Genomic DNA, 22,572 nt, shown 5'->3' with positions numbered 1-22,572 from the left:
AGATTTTCCTGCTGTTGATACAAAGGCGAAAGCTAAAGATACTTTCCATGAGGATTTATTTTTGACCAGAAATTAAATACATCGTCTCCCATTACATCCATCTTAAACAAAATAAGCACGAGCAGCAGTTCAATGACATGAAAACACAGTCAAGAAGACTTCAGGCCCGTCTGACCTTTAGCTGAACCCTCTGCTGTCAAGCAATGTGAGAAGACCTTATTGTGACATGGTGCCATGAGTTCAGCTGCTCAGGGAAACATCCCGACATGCTTACTGTGGCTGCCTACTGACATCTAGTGGACATTTACATTAACAACACCTATTTGGACTGCAAACAGGATTTCTCAGCTTTTTTCCTTGTTTGTACGTTTAAAACTTGAACACAAAGCTGGAAACACTTGCAGACTCGAGGGCTTTCAAATTAAATTAATCTGTAGGTACACATTTGGCACAGCCATGTCTACATGTATTATATTACACTAAAGCTTCAACTGGTGAACAACACTGTTGGTACAAGTCATGCAAAATTAAAAAAAACACAATACATGTGACAAATGTTAGTCGACTAAAGCTCTCCATTTGGGAGACTTCTAGTATGGTTTGCACAGAAGACACACTGCATCCCTGTCTGCTCACTCCTGCAGTCCTCTGCTGCTGCCATCATAGGCCTCCACACAAACACAAACATGCCCATTAAAAATGTTTTGTGCTCGACTGGTCAGTGAGGGAACAAACAGGATATGTTGACTAAACGAGCATCTCTGCCTGTTACACCGTTCACACCAGTTTGTCACTGAGGGTCTGGATAGAAAACCTTAATATGAATGGCAGAGTTGTTACGTGTACGTGTCATGGGCTCCCCAGCCTCATCAGGATCTTCAGGCTCCAGGTCATCCACCAGCTCCACTGTGGAGGTGTTGGCTGCCAGCTGCAGCGCCCCCTGGCTACTGGCTTGCAGCTGCAGGGCAATATTAATAGCTCTGTTGATGGCCAGGCCCAAGCCGTGGACACAGATCTCCCTGTGACCCCCACCTTCCAGAAGCTTCTGACAGCGTGCCAACTGAGCCCGGAAATCAGTCTTCATGTTAACATAGACGTCGTTACGTCTCTTTGGGAGTTTCCGAGGGAGGCGCTTCCTCAGGGTGTACTCCACCGGGTCCATCTCTACAGCAGGGGAGCTGGAGTCGGTGTGGGCTGGAGCCGTCTGAGGGACGGTGGACATACCAGGGGTGCGTGGCTCCATCGTGGTTCTCTGGGTGGCAATGGATATATGTTTGGGCAGCAGCTGGAACCAAATGAGAAAGCTTTGGAAATAAATAAGTAGACACAAGATAATGAAACATGATGACATTATACAGGAACACGGTGCCCTCCAGCAAACATGTACATATCCTATTAAGATGGTAACCAATTGGTCACTATCACAAAATAATCCATTCTTTTTCTCGGTGGGTCATTTTGTCTAGTTGCAATAGTTACAGGAAAAACTGACTACAAGCTTATCTCAGATTTATTGCACTGACAGCTGAACTGGACAAACCAAACTGACAGATCACCTTGGGCTTTAGGAAACAGTGACCACACAGAAAGCAAACAGCTCACTGACTGAGAAATAAACATCTTTAACATACACCTACACTCACAGTACTGATGGGGCAGCAACTGACAACCTACCACAATTAGACTATCAACACAAAAGACACGTTTGCAATGACAAACAAATGTGACAAGTCAGTGTTTAAAACTGACACAAACACCACGACATAACTCAGTCTGGAAGTACTGTGCCAAGATCACATTGGAGGAAGCAAAAGATTAAAAGATACAGCCAGTTAACGACACAAATTCAATTGCCACTTTAATATTTGTGAAACATTTAATCTATTTATGAAAATGCCCCGCAAAAATAGAGATTTCACTGCTTCCACATGCTGACATCAGACCAGGTCCAGATTTAAAAATACGACAAAATAAACCACAGTTTCTGATATGTGAAACCTTTTGTAAAAAATTAAGAAAAGGGAGACTTGGATCAGCTTCAACTAGGTCCAGATCAAACACACAAATAAGCAGGATGATCAGATGTGAAGTAGACTGTTCCCAGAAGAGAAAGATTCTTTAAAACACAGTTTTTGATTAAGCAAACAAGAGACTTGGCATCTGGACTGTATTAGACCAGATCCAGATCTAAAACCATGATGCTCAGATGGGTCAAATGTGAAATAAAATAACCCAGAGAGAATTAAAAACTGGGATGTTTTGCATCGAGGCCACATTGGACCAAGTCCAGATCTACACTCACACTATAAAAGCAAACCAAAACTGGACTAGATTATAATGGAGACTCTAAAAAAAACAAACAAAAAAAAAAAAAAATCAAGTTTTATAATTTGTGAAACTGAATACAGCTATATAACACTGTCTTTCTTTTCTAATCTGGCTGCATTAGATCAACAAGTTTCAGTGTTTTTTCCTCATCTGGACCACATTACACCAAGCCAAGACCAAAAACCACTAGGTAAAAACTAATCAAATGTGGATTGCACTGTCCAACAGAGACGAAAGACTCAGTTTATAAAATCTTTAATCTGTTTGCCAAAATGGAAAGAAGGGAGACTTCTGTGCTTTATTAGCATCAAATCTGCATCGAATGCAACGAGGTCCAGATGTAAAATTATAACATAAAGTCTGATCAAATCTAAGTTAATGATCTATTAAACTTTAAAAACCGATACTGTATTTGTGAATATGTAAAAAAAATAAAATAAAATAAAGAGAGAGAGAAAGATTTGGCTGCTTTTGTGTTCTGGACCTGGTCTAATACTGTCCTACATTACAAAATAAAGGAAATTGCTTTTGTATTTTCACAAATAGAATAAATACATAAACAAACAGCGACTTTCTAGAGTCTCAGGGACAATCTAGTCCAGATTAGACCCATCTGTTTACAGTTGCTGTAGATCTTGACTGGACCAATGTGGTCCAGATGCCACAAAAGCAGTGAAATCTTTCTTAGTTGCATTTTCACAAACAGAACAACGGTTTTGCAAATTTGAAAATAGGTTTCAGACATGAATGAAGGTTAACCTAAAAGGTCTTACACGGTTTAACACCATTAATTTGTGGGGAAAAAACAGAGTTTAGGTTACCTTTAAGTCTTCCGAATCGAAAGCTAGCAATAGCACAGTTAGCAAGCTAACCCTACAGAGCCGCTATCTGACAAGCTAACTGTCATTTCCAGCGAAGCGACAACACTGTGAGCAGTTTAACAATACAGCAGACAAACTTACGCTCAGAAGACACTTCAAACCACAGAGTTTCTGTAGCTCATCGCTGCAGTCTGAGCCGTTTATCTACTCTACAGCGAACCTCTTTAGCCAAACGGCCGGTTTGTTTTCTGTGAACCCGGAAATAATCGAACAGCGGGAAAAGGCTGATCGGGCCGAAGTGCGCCTCAAGCGGACCGAGCAGGAAGTACACATCCGACACAACAGTTAGTGCGCAGTCCGGCCAATTAAAATGCTACGCAGGCTCACATCAGTCCGTATATAAATCAGCTGAGCGGACCTGTCCATCTTAAACGACATGAATAAAACAATAATAAACTGTCAAAAACAGAAGAAAGAAACACAAGAGAACAGCTGTCACTACTGATATTCAGACTATATATTAAGGCACTAAACTAACAACGACACAGCTGCTATTCGGTCAAGTGCTCAGAGTAAAGGCTGGAACAGCCGCTGCTGCAGACTGAGCTGTTCCAGTCATCAATGCTGCCTTCATTTGCACTTGGACACAGGAGGTGCATTCACAGAAACTTGGAACTCAGAGCTTCAGTGAATTAACTCGACCTGTCAGATGCAGTGTGGCCAATGAGATGTGGCTGTTTCCCCCATTGGAGACGCCTCTGCTGGTCATCAAGTTTGTCCACTGAAGGTCAGATGTCCAAGTTTCAGTGAATGCAACTGGGTTTGAAAGTGAAAGTTAAATTAGCTGAGTGTCAGGGCTGTGGCTAGTTATTTTTCCATCATTTATTTATTCATGGGGAAGATTTTTCCACCCCACAGCAGGATAGTTGCAGCAATAACATTATTGTTCACATTACACAACGTGATATATCTTATCAATACAGTAACGACCAAAATGTGGAGACACGTAGTTGAGGAACAATGAAAACACCTCACTGTACCAGAAAATGCAGTAGTTTGAAAAATATTCATCACACATAGGCAGATCTTTGAATACTGAAAACATAAATCAACACTGTGTGTCTTTGTAACAATGTCCCAAGTCTATGATGCCTCTAGCTGAAGTTTTTTTCCCTCAAACTAAGAGCAGCATCTCTTCTCCTGGACTATTTTTTAACTGCGGTCACCTGAACAGCCAAAATGTCAGCAGTACCAGTATATATATATATATATATTTTTTTTTTGTGATGGTGCCGTGAGAGCGGCAGCTAGTTACAGCAGCTCCTGTTAACTCTCCCCACGTTCACCCAGTACGTGACCTGCCATACCAGAGACAATAAAACCCTGGACCTGCTGTATGCAAACATCAAGGATGCATACAGCTCCTCCCCCCTCCCCCCGCTGGGCCAATCAGATCACAGCCTGGTGAGACTGCAGCCCATTTACATACCTATGGTGAAGAAACAACCCCCCACCATCAGGTATGTGAAGAAGTGGTCTGACGAGGCCACTGAGGCGCTGCAGGACTGCTTTGAGACCACAGACTGGGATGTGCTGTGTGGTCCACACGGCGAGGACTTTGATGCACTGACTGACACTATCACGGACTACATTAACTTCTGTGCAGAGAACATCGTACTGACCAGGAAAGTACGGTGTTTCTCTAACAACAAACCCTGGGTGTCCCTGGAACTGAAGGCCCTGCTGAAGGAGAAGAGAAGGGTCTTTGGATCTGGGGACAAAGAGGAGCTGAGGAGGGTGCAGAAGGAGATAAAGAAGAAGATCAAGGCGGACAAGGCCAGCTACAGGACCAAGATGGAATCTCACCTGCAGGACAATAACACAAGGGAGGTCTGGAGAGACCTGAGATCCATCTCTGGTTACAGCAGAGGCCATGAGAGGGTGTTCACCTCAACAATAAACTGGACTGGACACATAACACAGAGGTCCTGTACAAGAAGGGCCAAAGTGGTCTCCACCTGCTGAGGAGACTGAGGTCCTTTGGAGTGTGCAGGACTCTGCTCAGGACATTCTACGACTCTGTGGTAGCGTCTGCTATCTTCTATGCAGTGGTCTGCTGGGGAGCAGGGAGCACTGAAAGGGACAGAAAGAGACTAAACAGAAGGTCAGGAGGGCCGGTTCTGTCCTGGACTGTTCCCTGGACTCCATAGAGGAGGTGGGTGAGAGGAGGATGTTGGCAAAGCTCACATCCATCATGGACAATCCCTCTCACCCACTGCATGACACTGTGGGGTCTTTAAGCAGCTCCTTCAGCAGCAGACTGAGACATCCACCCTGCAAGAAGGAACGCTATCACAGGTCCTTCATTCCATCTGCTATAAGACTTTACAACATCAGCTTCACTGGCTGATGTTAACATAAACCGGACTTATCATATCAGCCTAAACCTTGGTTAAATCTGCACAATTCCTTGCACTGCTGGCATTTTCTGCACTTTCACATTTATTCCACAAGCCAGTTTTTGCTGATGTCATTTATTTTTAGTTAGTAATACTCTATTCATTTCTCATCCTTCATTCTTGTATATATTGTATATATTATTGTTATTTTAATTATTATCTTTACTGTATATTGCTGCCTTTACTGTATATTGCTGCTGCTGTAACATGGAAAATTTCCCCTGACATGGGGAGTAATAAAGGATTATCTTATCTAATTTCTCCCCCTCCCTGACGATGGTGAACCACATGATCGCATTGCTGACCTACAACTGACCTGCATCTCTCAACCCGACCTGACTGACGCACCTCTGCCTAGTTCAGATTTAGTGTTTTATGTGGATGGTTCTTCCTCCATGGGTGCACAAACTGGTACTAACAATGTCGGTTTTGTAGTTGTTTCAGATTCTGATGTTGTTCTCCCTGGACCTCTTCCTCATCACTACTCAACCCAGGCAGCAGAGCTAATCGCCCTGACTGAAGCCTGTAAACTCACTGAAGGTAAAACAGCCACCATCCACACTGACTCCAGGTATGCCTTTGGTGTTGTGCATGATTTTGGAGCATTCTGCATTCGTCACTCCGTGACACACACACGCACGCATGCACGCACATGTGTCCGTCACTGGTATGCAGACACTTGTTACACCTAAACGGTGCAACATACACACATGATGTTTGGATGTAAATTTGGTCTGCAGGAGGTTTTGAATATTATTAACAGTCTTGATTGTGATCCCCAGACTTTTGACTCTAGATAACAGACACCAGCTAAGTATGAATGGCACTATATTGAATAACTCCTCACCAGAAACACCACATGTGACCTTGTACTATGCACTTCTCCTAACTTACACCCAGGTATGGTTCACACACGCAGAGGAGACAGATTATGACATCTAATGGTAAGATAGTGACTTTCCTCTTCACACAAAGACTCACAGCACCTCATAAGTTTAATCTTTGCCCCGTCATATATTGCACAACTCATGAACCATCTTATCAGGTGTCAGATAAATACATCTGTGTAACCACTTCTACGTACAGACCATCCAGATATGCATATGACAGAGATTATGGATGTATTTGTCAAGAATGGAAATGAGTTATAACTACCACCTCACACACAGACTGGGGATATAATCCCAACTGTGACCTGAAACCATGACTCACTCTGATTAAATCTGCCCAGACTCAAACCCACACGTACTGACTCTTAAACATCCTAAACTTTCAGACTCATGAATGTATGCGTTGGGAGTTTACCTCCCAGGTAAAGACCCATTAAATCAGATTGAATATTACAGTCACACCCCCCAACTCCACCCCATCCAATTGCAGTCCTGCGATGTAACATCTCAGTGTGACGTCTTCCAAGCAAGTGCTTGCTGTTGAGACTGGGTTCAGTGATACCTGTCTGGAGTGGGTGCGGTACACTACCTGGACTCTGAACCAGTCTGACTGTTAGTCTGTTCAGCACCCAGACCGGCTCCAGCTGGAGTACCATGTCCTCTTATCAGCTTGATCAGACCGGTCTGATGACATTTCAAGACAGAATGGCATGAGACATGCTGCTGGCAGAGAAAGGTGGTGTTTGTCACATGGAAAATTCCAAGCAATTCTATTTCTTTGTTTTCACACAACACAGCATCATATGGTGCCCGTAATTCTGTACAATACATGAACTATGCCCCGTAGTGTTCAATGCAAGGAAATGTAATTCTTTACAAATGGATGGAAACTTCACTGCAACCAGCACACGGTCAGCAACAAGACTCATATCAGCAGTGGAAAACCATGACTCACTGGTATGAAGAGGCCCGAAGTTTGCCAAGAAAATATTCCCTCCACCATTATACAACCACCACCAAGCCAGACTTCAGCACAAGGCAGGAATGATTCATGGATTCATGCTGTTGGTGCCAAATTCTGAGCTGCTTCTAAGCTTGACTGACAGAAGTGGAACCCAACATGGTTTTCTGCAGCTGTGGCCAAACCAGTGGTTCCTAATGGAACACTAACAGCAGTCTTTACGGAGATGATTCAGACATGAAGAGGAGTCCAGACTGATGTCACCAAATTATGAACATAGATCTGGTGCAAGAAAACATGAAAAATGAAGGAATTCAAATGAATTTATTTGTTTAAACTTGGTCTACTTGAGAAGATGTGCAATCATTTTGAAACAGCTGTTGATAAATTTGCAATATACAGTTTATCTGGAGCTCACAAAGCTTTTCATACAGCTGCACTGCACATTTTATCGTATACATTAAATCATATTACTTCAATAAAATGAGACAAATGGTTGGATTTTTTTAATGAACTGATCTTGAATTTAAGTTGAACTTAATGCTTTTCTTGGAGACCTCAGCCTCATGTGAGTTTATGGTTTGAATGTGAGGACTGTTATATAATGTAGTTTACTGGAAATTGTGCAAGCTTTTCCAGTAAACCATGTGATCATGAAACCAAAACTGAAAGCATGTTTACCAACACAATAAAAGGATGGTCAGGACTAGAATACCCCAGTGACAGACCTGGAGGGACGTGGAGCTTCAGCTACAGTGACGGAGAGTTCAGCAGAACATGGACAGACGTCTTCTACAAAGGTGGGTCACTTATGATGTTGCTTTGTCAGTGATTTTTATTCGAAATGTAAAAACCAGGCACGTGCACGAGTGCAAATAACGGTTTCCCTGAGCGCTCAGCGTGCATAAATGTGGAAATGTCTTAAAAATGAACGACACAGCTGCTATTTGATCAAGTTGTTATCAGGAGAAACTTTTTCGGGCCTCATTCCGTTTTTCAGTGTTTTCAAACAGTGGACCAAATATTCAGACTTTATTACTGATTTTAATGGTTAAAATTCTATCTATGTGTGATGATAATTTACAGCTAATTAATATTCAATAAATTGTTACAGCTGCTATATTTTGTTACTTTCTTAATTGAGTAAAAATTGTGCTCTGTAATCCATCCATATGTACAATAATGTCCCTGCTGCAAATATTCTGCTGTGAAAAGGAAAAATCTGCCGAATAAAAAAACCTTGATATCAAAGAAAAACATTTTAACTTCAAGAAATGGATCAGAGTTTTAGAGTAAAAAGCTCAGGATTTAACTGTGTAACAAATGAAGTAGCTGTAACTCATAAAGTGACTGTAACAGTTCACCTGTCTGACATTAAACCTGACACCACAGGCCAAGCGTTAAAACAAATTGAAGAAAAGGGAAGGTAGGTGTATAAATGTCAATATTGACTGTCCACAGTGCATTTCATAAAATCACAATCCTATTCACCTATTCGTCTAATCATAGATACCATTAATACCGCTTGCACATCAGCCCAATGAACCCAGAGTGAAATTCACTAAAAATGCCACTGTATATCATATAGCACTGCAAAAATTCACTCCTGCCTATAACCATCATACGTAAGCCGGATCTCAGCGATAACTGCTGACAATTACTCACAGCCGCTCACAACAGGAAAGTGAGTAAAACAAACAAAACATTTCACAAAAACTGGAAAAATGAGTCTGCTCTCACCAGGTCTTTTCATTCACAGGTCCTGCAAGACCGAGCAGACAAACTCCAGCAAACAAATCCTTCAAACAAAAAACAAAAAGGACAGCAAAGACAATTAAAGACAATTAACAGCCACTGTAAAGGACAAACAATAATAACACAATTTAATGATTAAATGAATGATTAAACATACCCAAAGTGGAACAAAACACTTTTTAACAAGCATCCTTTAAAATGTAAAACGTACTTCCCCTGTCCCTGCTGCGGGAGCGCACATGCATTTGGACGAGTGGAGTTGCAATTCCGTGTTTAGATATCAGCTTAGTTTATTAATATAACAAATGTGAATTGTTACGATCATGCTTTGATTGTCAAATATGCTTGGTAATGTAACATCTGACATTTCTACCTAAATAAATGCTTTTGCCATTCTGTACATTACATGTTGCGAAATTACAGTTTTTCTCTATTGATAAGACACTAAATTCCATTCACTGCATTCAGCCACCAACTGACTGCACACATTTCTCAAAAACAGGACTCTGCTGTCCAAATTTTGAACACTATTCATGGTTTGCACACAGTTTCCAAAACTCTCGCACTCTTTTTGCAAAAGACTGAACACGTTTTTGGCTCATTTGAAGACACTTTTTCACTCATAGCACACATTTTTCAAAAAGTGAACACTAGGAAGCAGAATTGGGACACTGTTCCAACACTGCTGTCACAATTAAGACACAACAGGTCAAAACTGAAAACACTTTTACCAGTGAACTGCACACTATAAAACCTGCTGGGAAACAGCATTAGCTGTTCAGAATGCAATCTGTTGTTAAGGTCAGCAGATAGTAAAGATGGTGCATAAAGTAAATGGTTTCAGGTTTACTGTGGTTTACTTTACATGTATGTAAATGTTGTTTGTCACTTCAGTGACATGTCTATACTGGAACAATACAAGCAGTCAGAAATGTTCTGAGAATACTGTAAAAAATCTAATGCATAATTCTGGTTCACAAGTGCTGGTAAAATTACAGAAAGTGTACATGACTGACTTTTTCTGTGTTTGGTGTGCGTTTGTTCCAGAGAGTTTTTCAGTTGGATTCTGATGATACACATGAATACATCTGGGACAATGTTAGTTTTCATAGAGGACTATTGATTCGGTAACGGTTCAATATGAATCCTCAGGTTGTTGTCGTTTTTCTGCCACCATATTGTCCCTTTCTGAATCCTATAGAAGAATTCTTCTCTACATGGAGGTGGAAGCCATACTTTGGGAAAATCTCTATCAGTCAGGGGTCTTGGCATGTGGTGATGTTTCTGTTGATGCATGTCAGGGCTGGATCAGACACACTAGGTCCTTCTTTCCAGAGAAAACATAGCTTGTGATATTGATGAGGTCCTGAGGTCTGACCAGGCTGAAAGAATTGATGCAGACATGGTGTAAATATCTGCATACTGTACTGTGAACAATACAGTGCTGTATTTTTTGTCTAGCATCATTTTTATTTTATAATGTACAGTCAGGCACTGCAATGGCCCCCTCTGATTCATTTATAGGATGCATTTGTGTTTAAGTTGTCATTTTTGAGGGCTGTATCATTTTTTACACTTCATGTGAAAACACAGTGAGAGAAGAGTGTTTTGTATTTAGCAGCAGTGTCCTACTTTTGCTTTGTGTGTCTTAATTTTGAAAACAAAGTTGAAAATTTGACAGTAAAGTGCGCTTTTGACACAAGTGTGCAGTGCTTTGTGAATTGTGTTCAAATAAAGAAAACAGTGTGCAGAGTGTTGGGAAATGTGTGGTATTTTTCAGGAATAGTGTCTTATCAATTGAGAAAAACTGTAATAGCTTTCATAGCTCTGCCTGACAATGTTTTATTCTTCTCCTTTTAGTAATAAAGTGTAATATTGTTAGGCGATCAACCTGCTAACTAAACGCAGGCGAAATACTCTCTGTGTACGAAATTCCAACACACTGTAATTCACTCTTTAGGATCAATCTGTCCAACTTCTGATACAGTAAAATCAACACCACTGTGACCATTTTAACACATTGCCAGACTCAATTCTACCTTTTTGACTTGAATTATAGGCTCTGATGAACTTACTGCAGCACTGCTAACAATAGTTGTTACTCACTTTCCTTTCCAAAGGGTAACTTATTGTTTTTTTGTTTTTTTTTTTTTAATTTCCCCTCTGTTGATCATCATAATTTCATAGCATTTATCCAGAAATTCTCAACACAGAAAAATGAGGATACAGGACTATCAACCAGAACATATTATGGGGGGGATACACATTACGAAAATGGTGTAACTTCCAAAATGTGGCAACACGTAGTTGAGTAACAATGAAAACACACCTCATTGTACCAGAAGTTGCAGTAGTTTGATAAATATTCATCACACATAGACAGATCTTTGAATATTGAAAACATAAATCAACACTGTATGTGTCTCTGTAACAATGTCTCGAGTCTATGATGCCTCTAGCTGAAGTCTTTTTCCCTCAAATTAACAGCAGCATCTCTTCTCCTGGACTATTTTTAACAGTGGTCACCTGAACAGCAAAAATATCAACAGGACCAGTATTAGTCAATGCACATCAGATAACTAGTAACATTACCTGGATAATAAGAAACCAAGGGTTATCAGCATGAGATTTCTCAATATTTAGCATAACAGAATTAGTGAAATTCAGCTCTGTTTTGTGGTTTTGGTGTCCATCCCAACATTTTCAGTTGCCTCATCTTGCCACCCCATGAAAAACCTCTAAAGGCAGCTACTGACTGGACGGCTCCTTTGACACATGTGAACGTACAAAAACCAAAACCCACACCTGAATGCAGGAATTGTACAATGCTGCTGTAGTTTAGAAAGTTAAAGACGATGTGTATGTGAGATTTCAAAAATCACACACTGAAATACTTAGATGCATTTTTATAGTAAATGTCACTAATTATCTGAAGTGCATCGACTAATACAGACACAGTTTTATACATTTTAGTTATCTGGGTGACAAACATTGAAAATAGTCCAAGAGAAGAGATGCTGTGGTGTTTTTTAATGAGAAAAAGTTCACCGAAAGGCAAAATATCCACAGTTTATTTGTGATTTTAATCATTGTGATTAAAACTCAATTAAAGCTGATTATGGTTCAATTATGGTTCAATAGAATGTGTTGTTTAGATCCTGATTGACACAGTCTTTATGTTGGGGATGAAAACACAAATAACTAAGGAAATGTTACCACTGTGGTGTGTTGTGTTGAGTGTAAATGTGAGTATCTTTCTCATTTTAGAGACTGGCTTCTACTATGGGTGTAGCTGTTGGGTTCACTTGCACTTGGACAATGTAGTTGCATTCAATGAAACTTAAAAATTGGAGTTTCAGTAAACTGTCCTGATTTTTCAGATCTACAGTGGCTACAGGGGAGGTCAGGAAGATTTCATTGTTGGCTTTGACTATATATTATGGGACATTGGACAATATATAAAGATATACCATATATTTCTTTTCTCACATGGAGAAAAATACTAATCTGCTGAATTGTTTCTATTTTGAATGTGGGTGCAAGAATCTTTAATGAGATTTGGGACAGGAGAGGGGGGTCTTTTATGAAGGGGTTGTGAGATATTTATAGTTGCAGTGAAACAAAGGTATGAAGACTTATCTCTCATTATTTTCAGAGAAAAGCTGCCAGAATAATCTGAAACAAGCGTTGGATGACAGGGTCTTCACTGACAATGGAGGTCAACAGCTGCTTCGTACATGTTCAAAATAACACTGTCTCCATTAAATAGAGTGAATGACACAATTAAATGCCAAGTATTTTTTTCTCATTTATCAAAAGGGACTCAGTGGTGATTCATTCGTACCTTCCTGTGAGGAAGTAGAGGTTCCTCCATCAGCACCATGTTCTGCCTGCAAGGATCCCTGTCAACAGACTGATACAGGTGATAAAGGTCAGTTTTATCCAGTTTATTGTTTCATCAGAAAGGCACAACTGGACATGGTGTCTGCAGTGGGTCTAAATAAATTCATTATTATTATCAACATTATCATTATTATTTCCACAGCCTCCTGTCCTCCTGTGGAGACCACCGTGGATAATGTCAGCAATGACTCAGTGTCTCAGCATTTGGACACTCCTGCTGGTGAAGTGGAGGAATGCATCGTGAACACTTGCAGTGAGGGAGAAAAAGTGCAAGAGGCAACAAACTCAATGCTCAACATGGGTCCAGAGGAACAAGAGTCCTTCCAGACCCCTGAAGAAATGCAGGATGAAAGCCTGGACACATCTGCTGAGAGACCTGCAGACACAAGTAAGAACATATTCTGGTGTGTTTGTGTGTGTTGGGGTGGGGTGGGGGGTTGGGGGTGATTTTTAAATATTCTTGAAGCATTTAAATAATTTGTAATTTTTCACCTGTATGAGTTATTTTTTCTGCAAAACCAAATAACTTCAAGAGATAACAATTACTTTAGTACTGCACAGAATAAAAATTAGGTTTCAAGAAAGCTAAAAACCAGTGGAAATGTTCATTTTTGCAAATACAGGATTATTCGTTTGAGTTAAAAAAAATATTAAACAAAATCAATTTGTTTATAAGCCATTCAGCACCAACAGCTTAGTAGCAAATTATTTTGGAGGTTTTATGTATAATATTACTCTCTATGTATGGCCCTGTGACAGGCTGGTGACCTGTCCAGGTGTTTCCTGCCTTCACTCTAAGTCAGATGGGATGGACTCCAGCCCCCCACGACCCTAATGAGGATTAAGCCATGTACATATAATAGATGGATAGATATATTATATTACAAGACACGTACAAAGAATCACAAAAATCAGTAACTTGATCCTTAAACATTCTGAGAAAGTATTTGGAGCAGAGCTTTAGGATTTTGCAACGTCTTATAACCTTTATAAAAATTTTTAAGTATTTTTTTCCAAGAAAAGTCATTACCCATTACACGTACAGTGCCGACATAAAATATAGAATATTTTATATCGGCCAATATAAAATATTCATCCCCCATAGTTTTTCCCCGTTATTCCAAAAATAAAGACTCTTTCATGTCAAAGTGAAAACCAATTTCGACAACGAAACTTCAACTAGTAACATGAAATATGTTCTTTTAGTAAAAAGTCATTGCAGAAGAATTCTCCCTCTTTTAAGTCAGTATTTAGTAGATGCACCTTTGGCCACAATTACAGCATTGAGTATGTCAGATCACAGTCGGGGTTGTGGTTGACTCAAAGAAATAAAGACTGACTCCCAAATACAAATTAATAGATTTCCATGATATGTATTTGGAATGTATTGGAGAGTTCAAACTGTCGCATTTGATTCATTTTGCTTTGTTGTCTTTTAACCCTAACAGGCTGTTGTTGAATATACCAATCAATGTTTTACGATAAAAGCCTTGTTAAGAAACGAAGGGTTTCTGTCCACTGAAACTCCACAGGTCTTTAAATCTGACAAAAATATAGGGTTAAATGTTGAGTTGGTGTTAACAGTCTAATACATTGGCAGGGTAATCCGGAGTAGTTCAAAAACAGGACTAAATGTATTTAATAAACAGAAGGAATTGGAATGAAAAGCCTGACTCGAGCCGTTTCAAGTAAAGGATGCTACCTACTGCCAATGAGGAAAATAAAGGCTTACCTAATTAAGGTAATATGGTAATCTACATACTTGGAGGAAAACTAAAATGCTGAGTCTAACACTGAGACCAACTATACTCTTCTCGCACATATTCACCTTTCACAAATCACCAAGCAAACTGCCAGTGATGAAAATAAACGTCATAGAACCTTTCACTGTAATATAATATCAAAGACATGCTGTGAAAAAGTTTAGCTTAGACAGCCATGGAGATCGCAAAACATGTTATTTTGCATGAACAAGATAATTAATTTAGGATTAATTAATTTAAAAATAAAATGTTTGCTATTGGTTTGAATTAACAAGAATCTTTATGTCCACAGAGAAACATCTGGAGAGATTATTGAAGGATCTGGGATTGGAGCAATACTACAGAGAAAAGATATCACTCAGCAAAATACTTGAAATTGATGAGAAGACCATCACTGATGAACCTGTCAAGTGCCAATCAGACTTTCCATGGTATTTTCTCAAGAAACTGATGATGGTTAATGTGACAGCTAGAATTATGGAGCTAGATGATGATCTGCTTGACAGTCCAAATTTAGTTGACATGGTAAACCCCCTCGACATAATCACTGCTCTCTTTCTGTGCTCTGATGGTTTTGTGCAGCAGGAAATGACACTAAAAATGTCTTTATGTCAGTTTTCTGTGCCTCTGCTGCTTCCCAACTGTGACACAAAACACTGCACACTCATGCTGTGGGCCATGAGAGACATCGTTAAAAAGTACAGACCTCAGTCACTTTCAGAATCCAAGGGCTTCACTGAAGAGAGAATCGTTGTCTCTGAAATTCCAATGATCTCTTTTGTGAGACTGGGTGAGTGCTCCTTGTCCAAGTCAGAGATCCTCAATAAGTTTCTGAGTAACTCTCAGCAGTACCATGACACCTTTGTTCACCAAGATATGGAGTGTGGTGACAGTCCAAGAAGAATCTCCAATGGATTGACAGAAATTACTTGGTACCTTCCCTGTGGAAGCAAAAACTTGGATGTTTTCAGTCAACCAGTGGCTGTAGCTAACCTTCGTGGTGACATTGCTTCCTTTGAAACACAATATGCCTTTTTGTGTCAGACGTCTGCAGCAGTTTTTGTGTTCTTTGACAACTTAGACTCTGAATGCAGCCTACTTACCAACGAGAACCACAAGGCACAAATCTTCTTGGTGGGAAACCAACAGAGCGAGAGCTTCAGTTCAGATGCTCTAAAAAAAGTAGCAACCAAGTTGAGCTTGACGGACAGCAACATTATTTTGAAGACAAAGAAGATGAATGATGCAAAGTTTGTCACAATCTTGAGGAAGAAAGTCAGTGATGTAGTTGAGAACCCAAAGATGAAGATGTCAATAGAGCAGATGGCTGGCATTGCTCATGAACTGGGAATCTTGGTTGATGAAGACTCTCCAGAGTGTCAGGCTGGGAAAAAAAATGCAGATGCCATCACTACAGAAATTCAGGATGTTCTTAAATACAAAGAAGTTCAGCTTCCCCGGCAAGGCCAAATATGGAAAGAATTAACACGTTTAGAGAAGGAAGAATTCCGCCTTCGGAAAGCAGGGACTGAAAAAATAGAGGAGTATAAAAGTGATCTTCAGGAACAGAGAAAGAAACTGCGACAACAACAGAACTCCTATGCAATGTCTACAGCTATGACACGCTTCATCATCGCTATATCAAGCCCAGGAATAGAATGGTGTTATTTCCTGAAATGGATGAGAATGAACCTTGACAATGTGTCTCGTCTGAAACTGTCTGGACTCAGGGAGAAGTATAAAGAAAAATGCAAGAATTCTGAGAACAAAGAGGAGATCAAAGAAATTGACAGACAACTTTCCAACAGCTCACTGGGAACTGAACACTTCTTCCGTGAAATGGGTCAGATCTATGAAGCTTCAGTTTCCCTTCCTGAAACGAACCCATCACGTCGACAATTACAGCACCTGCCCAAACTCTGTGCAAAACTGTTGCTAGATGGATTTCCTCTTGAACTTGTGGATGGAGATGCATCCAACATTCCTCTCAGATGGGTGAGTGACGTTCTGTCTCAGCTCAATGACATGGTGGATCCAAAGAGAAAGATCCTGGTAGTTACAGTTCTTGGAGTCCAGAGCACAGGGAAGTCCACTCTCCTAAACACCATGTTTGGAGTCCAGTTTGCAGTCAGCAGTGGGCGATGCACTCGAGGTGCCTTCATGTTGCTCATCAAAATCAATGAAGATGCCAAAGAAGCACTAAAGTGTGACTTTATGGTGATCATTGACACTGAGGGCTTAAAGTCACCAGAACTTGCACAGCTGGACAACAGCTTTGAACACGACAATGAGCTTGCAACGCTTGTTGTGGGGCTGAGCGATATCACCATTATCAATATCGCAATGGAGAATTCAACAGAAATGAAGGACATCCTACAAATAGTTGTGCATGCTTTTCTCAGGATGAAGGAGGTGGGCAAAAAGCCAAAATGTCAGTTTGTTCACCAGAACGTGTCCGATGTGTCCGCCCATGAGAAGAACTTACGAGACAGGAAACTGCTCTTAGAGCAGCTGAATGAGATGACCCAGGCAGCAGCCAGAATGGAAAAGAAAGAGGAGAACAAGAGCTTCACTGACGTGATGGAGTACAGTCCAGACACTGGGAACTGGTACATTCCTGGACTCTGGAATGGAAACCCACCAATGGCACCGGTCAATGCAGGTTACAGCGAGGCTGTGTATGAGCTCAAGAAAAACATTGTCCAACTATTGGGAAGTTGTGAGTCGTCTGCTAATAATATCTTGGATTTCAAAGAGTGGATGAGAAGCCTGTGGAATGCAGTCAAGCATGAAAACTTCATCTTCAGCTTCAGAAACAGCCTCGTAGCTGACGCATACATGAGGCTCTGCACAGAGTTCAACAAATGGGAGTGGGAATTCAGAAAGGACATGTACTCCTGGGTCACAAATGCAGAAACAAAAATTTCCAATTTTGGTACAGTTGCTGCAAAATCTAACACGTCTGACAAGGAACAGTTTCTCACTCAACTGAAAAATGAAGCAATCAGGGAGCTGTCGAAGTGGGAGACAAAGCTTCTCAACAATCTAACACAGTACTTCAAGCAAACAGAAGGTCATGTCTATCTAGTTGAAGGATACAAAGAGGAGTTCTCAAACAGTGCAAAGAGCCTTCGACGAGAAATGGAAAACTCTGTTGTTAATCAGCTCACAGCAGCAGCAGACATCAGGTGGGGAAAAAGAGAACTAGACAGAATCAAAGAGAACCACACAAACGAAATAGAAAAAGCAGTGTGTGCATTAATTGATGAATGTCGAAAGAAAAACGTTCAGATGACAGAGAAAGAACTGGACAAAGAATTTGATAAGATGTGGAAAGAAACACTGAAGAAACTGACCTATTCTAAACTACAGCCCACAGATGTCTTCACCAGGGTGGAACACTGCCTGAGAATAAATCTGTCACACAAGGGGAGTCGTGCAAATGAACTGTTGAGTCAGAAAAGACTGCGAGATTGTGGAGTACAGCCTTTCAAAAATACAGTTGAAGGATTACGCAAAAAAGCCAAACACAAAATGATCACGTGGTGGCACGGCCAAGATCATGTACAAAAAATGGCTGAGAACATCATAGCTGCTTGCACGCTGTTTGTAACTGAGAAGATGGAAAGAAAAACCAATTACCATGATACTTACATCCAGGAGATCCTACTCATCATTGATGAGAGTTTGGAAAAAAATCAAGAGACAGTGAAGACAGACATCGAGTCTGAAGTTTCTCTAAAACAGCACATCTGTGGATTTGCAGCCAGAAGCTTTGAGAAAATGCAGAAAGATTTCATACAAGAAAATGATCCCCACAGATGTCTGATGGAAAACAAGGAAAGGTTTCGTGCAGATTTCAAAGATGTTTTCCATGAACGAGACCAGTGCCAGAAGAAGGCAGAAGAATTCACAGACCAATGCCTGAAGCCTGCTGTTGAAGACTTTGTCCATCGTTCCTTAGGTCCAAACATGGTTGATGAAATGCTCAAATGTGAGGAGTTCAGCACACGGATGTCCTTCCAGTATTCACTTCTGAAGGACTTGCTTTCAAACAAAAATCTTGAAGACTATGTATGCTACAGTTCCTCTTATGAGAGCTACGTCAAGGAAAGAATACTGCAGCAAATAGAGGAACGTTTCTCAAACTCCTCTGCAACATTTGAGTTTGAGGATCGACATCTTCAGTCAAGTATCAGCAGCATAAATGATGCCATCAAAAAGGCCACAACAGGAAACAGTGACAACTTGAAGAAGTTTGTTGAAGATATCTGCAAAGAACTTGGTGACAAACTTGTCATTTCCCAGGATGCTCTCGGTGCTTTGATGATTCTGAACAAAGCTGATCAGGAACAGTTTGCTCACTGGCTCACAGAGTCTGTGAAAGACATGAAAGAAACTCTAAGAGAGAAGTTTAAAAAATCAACCTTTGCAGAGAAACTAAAACATCTCAATATGAAGCCCCAGAATGAGCTTTTCACCAGAGTGATTGGTTGTGGCAAACAGTGTCCGTTCTGTAAAGTGCCCTGTGACGCAGGAGGAAATAAACATACCCAGCACTTTGCTTCACTGCATCGGCCAGATGGTCTGGGTAGATGGAGGTGGACGTCAACGAAAAAACTTACCACTGATATTTGCTCTTCCTCTGTGGTCAGTGACGGAAAGTTTTGCTGCAATGCTACCAACAATGAATATCACTCTTACAAAGGTTACAAGGAAATTTATCCAGACTGGAATATTTGTCCAGATGTGAGCCTCGAGGCATCAGACTACTGGAAATATGTTATGAAAACATACAATGAAGAGTTTGCCAAAGCATATGGTGCAGAACCTGCTGATATTCCTGAAACATGGAAACAAATCACAGACCAACAGGCACTAGCCAGCCTCAAAGAGTCATTTAGCATCAAGTAATATTTCTCCTCAGTGAAGGAGGGATCCTTTAATGGTCACATAACTGTATCCAAGAGAAGATGAAAGATATTGTGAGCACACATACATATTTAACCACTTGCTTACAACAAGGTCATTCAAGAAAATAGCAACAATAAATTCTCACTTTAACTCATGGTTGCATTTAACAAGTTTAATGAACTCTACTAATCTGCTTTAAGACTCTTTTGTTTGACAGTTCATGTCATTATAGTCAAACTGGAAAATGTATCAAAGCAACAGAGCGGCCAAACATTCCTTATTTTTCTTGATTACATTAAATAGGATATGGGAGCATTTTTTGATTTAGTTTGTTTCGGGAAAGTATTTGATGTCATTTTTTTTTTCATTTGTGTTTCTCAGATCTGGATGTGGTAATGTTATAATCACATGATAATTTGTTACGTGTATGAAGCGATTGTTGACTCAGAAGTTAAATCATTTTGTGTTTGGTTTTCTAACATGTCTGATATCAAGTATTTACATTTTCAGTGGATCAGAAAATCATGAGGTTGTTTGTATGATCTAAATGCTTTCATGAATGTACAATGTCATGTTGTCGATTGTTGTAGTAAAATTTCCTCTGTACTTGGATGAATTGTATTAGTAATGTGACGATCACAAACAAGTCTGGACATGACAGTTAATCAGCCTCCTAGTAGACCAGACTCTGAGTAGCTTTCTGTTATTTTGTTATGGTTTGTGATTCTGTTGTGATCAGCATCAAGCTACAAGGTCTCATAACACTCAGACCTTGAGATTCCTCGGCTGAGGAGTATGTGTTGTCTTCATGAGAAAAGTTGTGCTGTGTGAAGGACAGATAATAATCTAAGTTTGTATTTTGTGTTTTTGTCTGAGTCAGACCTCTGAACACGAGTCTGGTGTCGGAGCTCTGCTCTTTCAGCTGGAATATTCATTCTGCATTTCTCTTTTTTCATTATTCATTGTTACTCCTTTTATTCTTTAATAAATTACAAAGACAAACACTGTTGCACCTTGACTGTTTTTGCTACGGCTCATCACTTTTTCCACATCATTGATAAACGTATTTTGAGCCCAAGACAAATCAGATCTTTATTGCCTGGTTAGTGTCTATATGCCAGAAAAAGTTATATTATTCTGGCTTTATTTTTTGTTCTCCGAAGCATTTGATGGAAAATATTTCCAAGATTAAAGGAATTAAAGAATCACTTATTCTAAACGTAGTATTGTCAGAATACACAAGTTAAATCTGTCAACTGATTAAATAGAGACAAAATTTGCCTCCGAATGCTTTGATTGTTTTATGTTTCCCAGATCAGACCTACAGCATTCATTGTCTAATAACTTCCAAAGTCAACAGAATTATCTCTGAAAACCTCAATCTTTTATATTTTCAGATTAATCATCATTTTCAAACAATGTAATTGTTTAACATTTTTATTAATCTCAACTCTAAGATGATGTTCAGATATAAAATACATGATTTCATGTTAAAATGTTTCATGGCTGTTAAATGTTTGTGTTCTATTATACAAGATAAGACTAAATCATTACTGAAAAACTAAATGACAGCAGAATGAAATGAAGGCAAATGAACTTTAAAGCACCAAAATAGATTGTACTGACTTGGAATAAAAGCTGCATTTTGTATTAATAAGAAGTATCTCATTTTGTTTTAAACAATATTGAAATTTATGTTAAATTTCCTAAAATAACAGTCATGTATTTTTTTTCTGGTGAAATTCTATTAATTCAATAACTAATAATGTTTTGAGAATAGATAATTTTAAAACTTGCTGTGGTGTTGCTTCTTTTAATCAGTACTTTAAATATGTTGGCAGTGTGAGGGTTAAACACAACCAGATTCTGTAAGTGTACTGGACTCAGATTCTCTTAACACATCACCAAAGTCTTTACTTCTGAGAGCAAACTGCCTTCACAATAAACTTAATACTGTATTTAGAATGTTCTCTGTTTAATCAGATTATTGTTAATGTTCAGTAACATGAAAGCTGCCTTAAGACTGTTTCTGTGACAAATGCCATTAAAAAGATGAGAATCATTACACATCATAGCAGTCCAGGTTCACTGTAGTATTTTTTAATGGTTGCATTGCTAGCTTGTACCTACATTTTACTGAGGTAAAAGTAAGTGGTTATTGATTACATTTTCCTGTAAAAAATACACATTCATCAACTCTCAGGGTTTCCACCTGTAATGTGTTCTGTTCAGATCATTTCCATGTAGTTTCATGGAGTTAGCATGAATCAGCAGATTGTTTTCTTCTTTTTAAAATCAATGTTGTAATTTTGGTCTGCTTTTACATTTAGTCAGAAGTCTATGTGTTACTTTGAGTTAAATCTTTTAAGATTCTTCGACCAGAACAAGAAATCACTGAAGCTATTATTGTCACATCTCAAAAACAAGTAAAGATAGATTTGTAATGAAATCTGTAAATGTCTTCTTATCGTCCTCTATCACAGATTATTTCCCTGGTATTATAAAATGTGGCATGTGAAACATTTCTACCATATTTGACTGTAATGATGATGATGAATACTCTGATCCGTTGGTTTAACTTCAGTAGAAAGTATGACTGAGATACAATATTCTGCTTGTGATTGTTAATAAACCAGCTCAGAATCCTTTTTATCGTGAAGCAGGAAATGGGGAATGATTATAATCAACTTTGCTAATTATTTTCGCTCTTTAATTTTTTTTCTTGAAGTTTGTTCATCCTTATGAACCCATAAAAGAGCAATGAGTAACTGTTGAAGC

At 39.5% G+C, this 22,572-nt stretch overlaps 2 protein-coding genes across 3 annotated transcripts; one reads left to right on the top strand and one right to left on the bottom strand.

The window, feature by feature from the left end:
• Positions 1-39: 39 nt before the first annotated feature.
• On the bottom strand, positions 40-3,498 carry pop7 (POP7 homolog, ribonuclease P/MRP subunit). 2 transcript variants are annotated; one of them, XM_023274820.3, is made up of 2 exons: positions 3,291-3,498; positions 40-1,285 (listed from the first exon to the last, which is right to left on the bottom strand). In XM_023274820.3, the coding sequence occupies exon 2, from the start codon at positions 1,241-1,243 to the stop codon at positions 791-793; it is 453 nt and encodes a 150-aa protein (XP_023130588.1). In that variant the 5' UTR covers positions 1,244-1,285; positions 3,291-3,498; the 3' UTR covers positions 40-790. The 2 variants fall into 2 exon arrangements, with proteins under 2 accessions (XP_023130588.1, XP_023130589.1); XM_023274821.3 differs by lacking the exon at positions 3,291-3,498 and adding an exon at positions 3,150-3,290.
• A 4,673-nt stretch (positions 3,499-8,171) lies between these two features.
• On the top strand, positions 8,172-20,796 carry LOC111571572 (up-regulator of cell proliferation-like). The gene is made up of 4 exons (XM_055007829.1): positions 8,172-8,259; positions 13,034-13,136; positions 13,260-13,505; positions 15,173-20,796. The coding sequence occupies exons 3-4, from the start codon at positions 13,406-13,408 to the stop codon at positions 19,792-19,794; spliced, it is 4,722 nt and encodes a 1,573-aa protein (XP_054863804.1). The 5' UTR covers positions 8,172-8,259; positions 13,034-13,136; positions 13,260-13,405; the 3' UTR covers positions 19,795-20,796.
• Positions 20,797-22,572: the final 1,776 nt, after the last annotated feature.

Source organism: Amphiprion ocellaris, chromosome 23 (genome assembly GCF_022539595.1).
Source record: "Amphiprion ocellaris isolate individual 3 ecotype Okinawa chromosome 23, ASM2253959v1, whole genome shotgun sequence".
Lineage (NCBI taxonomy): Eukaryota > Metazoa > Chordata > Actinopteri > Pomacentridae > Amphiprion > Amphiprion ocellaris.
Note: the sequence above shows the minus strand (reverse complement) of the source record. Positions and strands in the feature narration are given on the sequence as shown.

Bases quoted from the DNA above. Each gene is read 5' to 3' on its own strand.
- LOC111571572 (XM_055007829.1), top strand. From the start codon at position 13,406: ATGCTCAACATGGGTCCAGAGGAACAAGAGTCCTTCCAGACCCCTGAA. The intron at 13,506-15,172 runs GTAAGAACATAT...TTATGTCCACAG, and splicing joins TGAGAGACCTGCAGACACAA to AGAAACATCTGGAGAGATTA.
- pop7 (XM_023274820.3), bottom strand. From the start codon at position 1,243: ATGGAGCCACGCACCCCTGGTATGTCCACCGTCCCTCAGACGGCTCCA.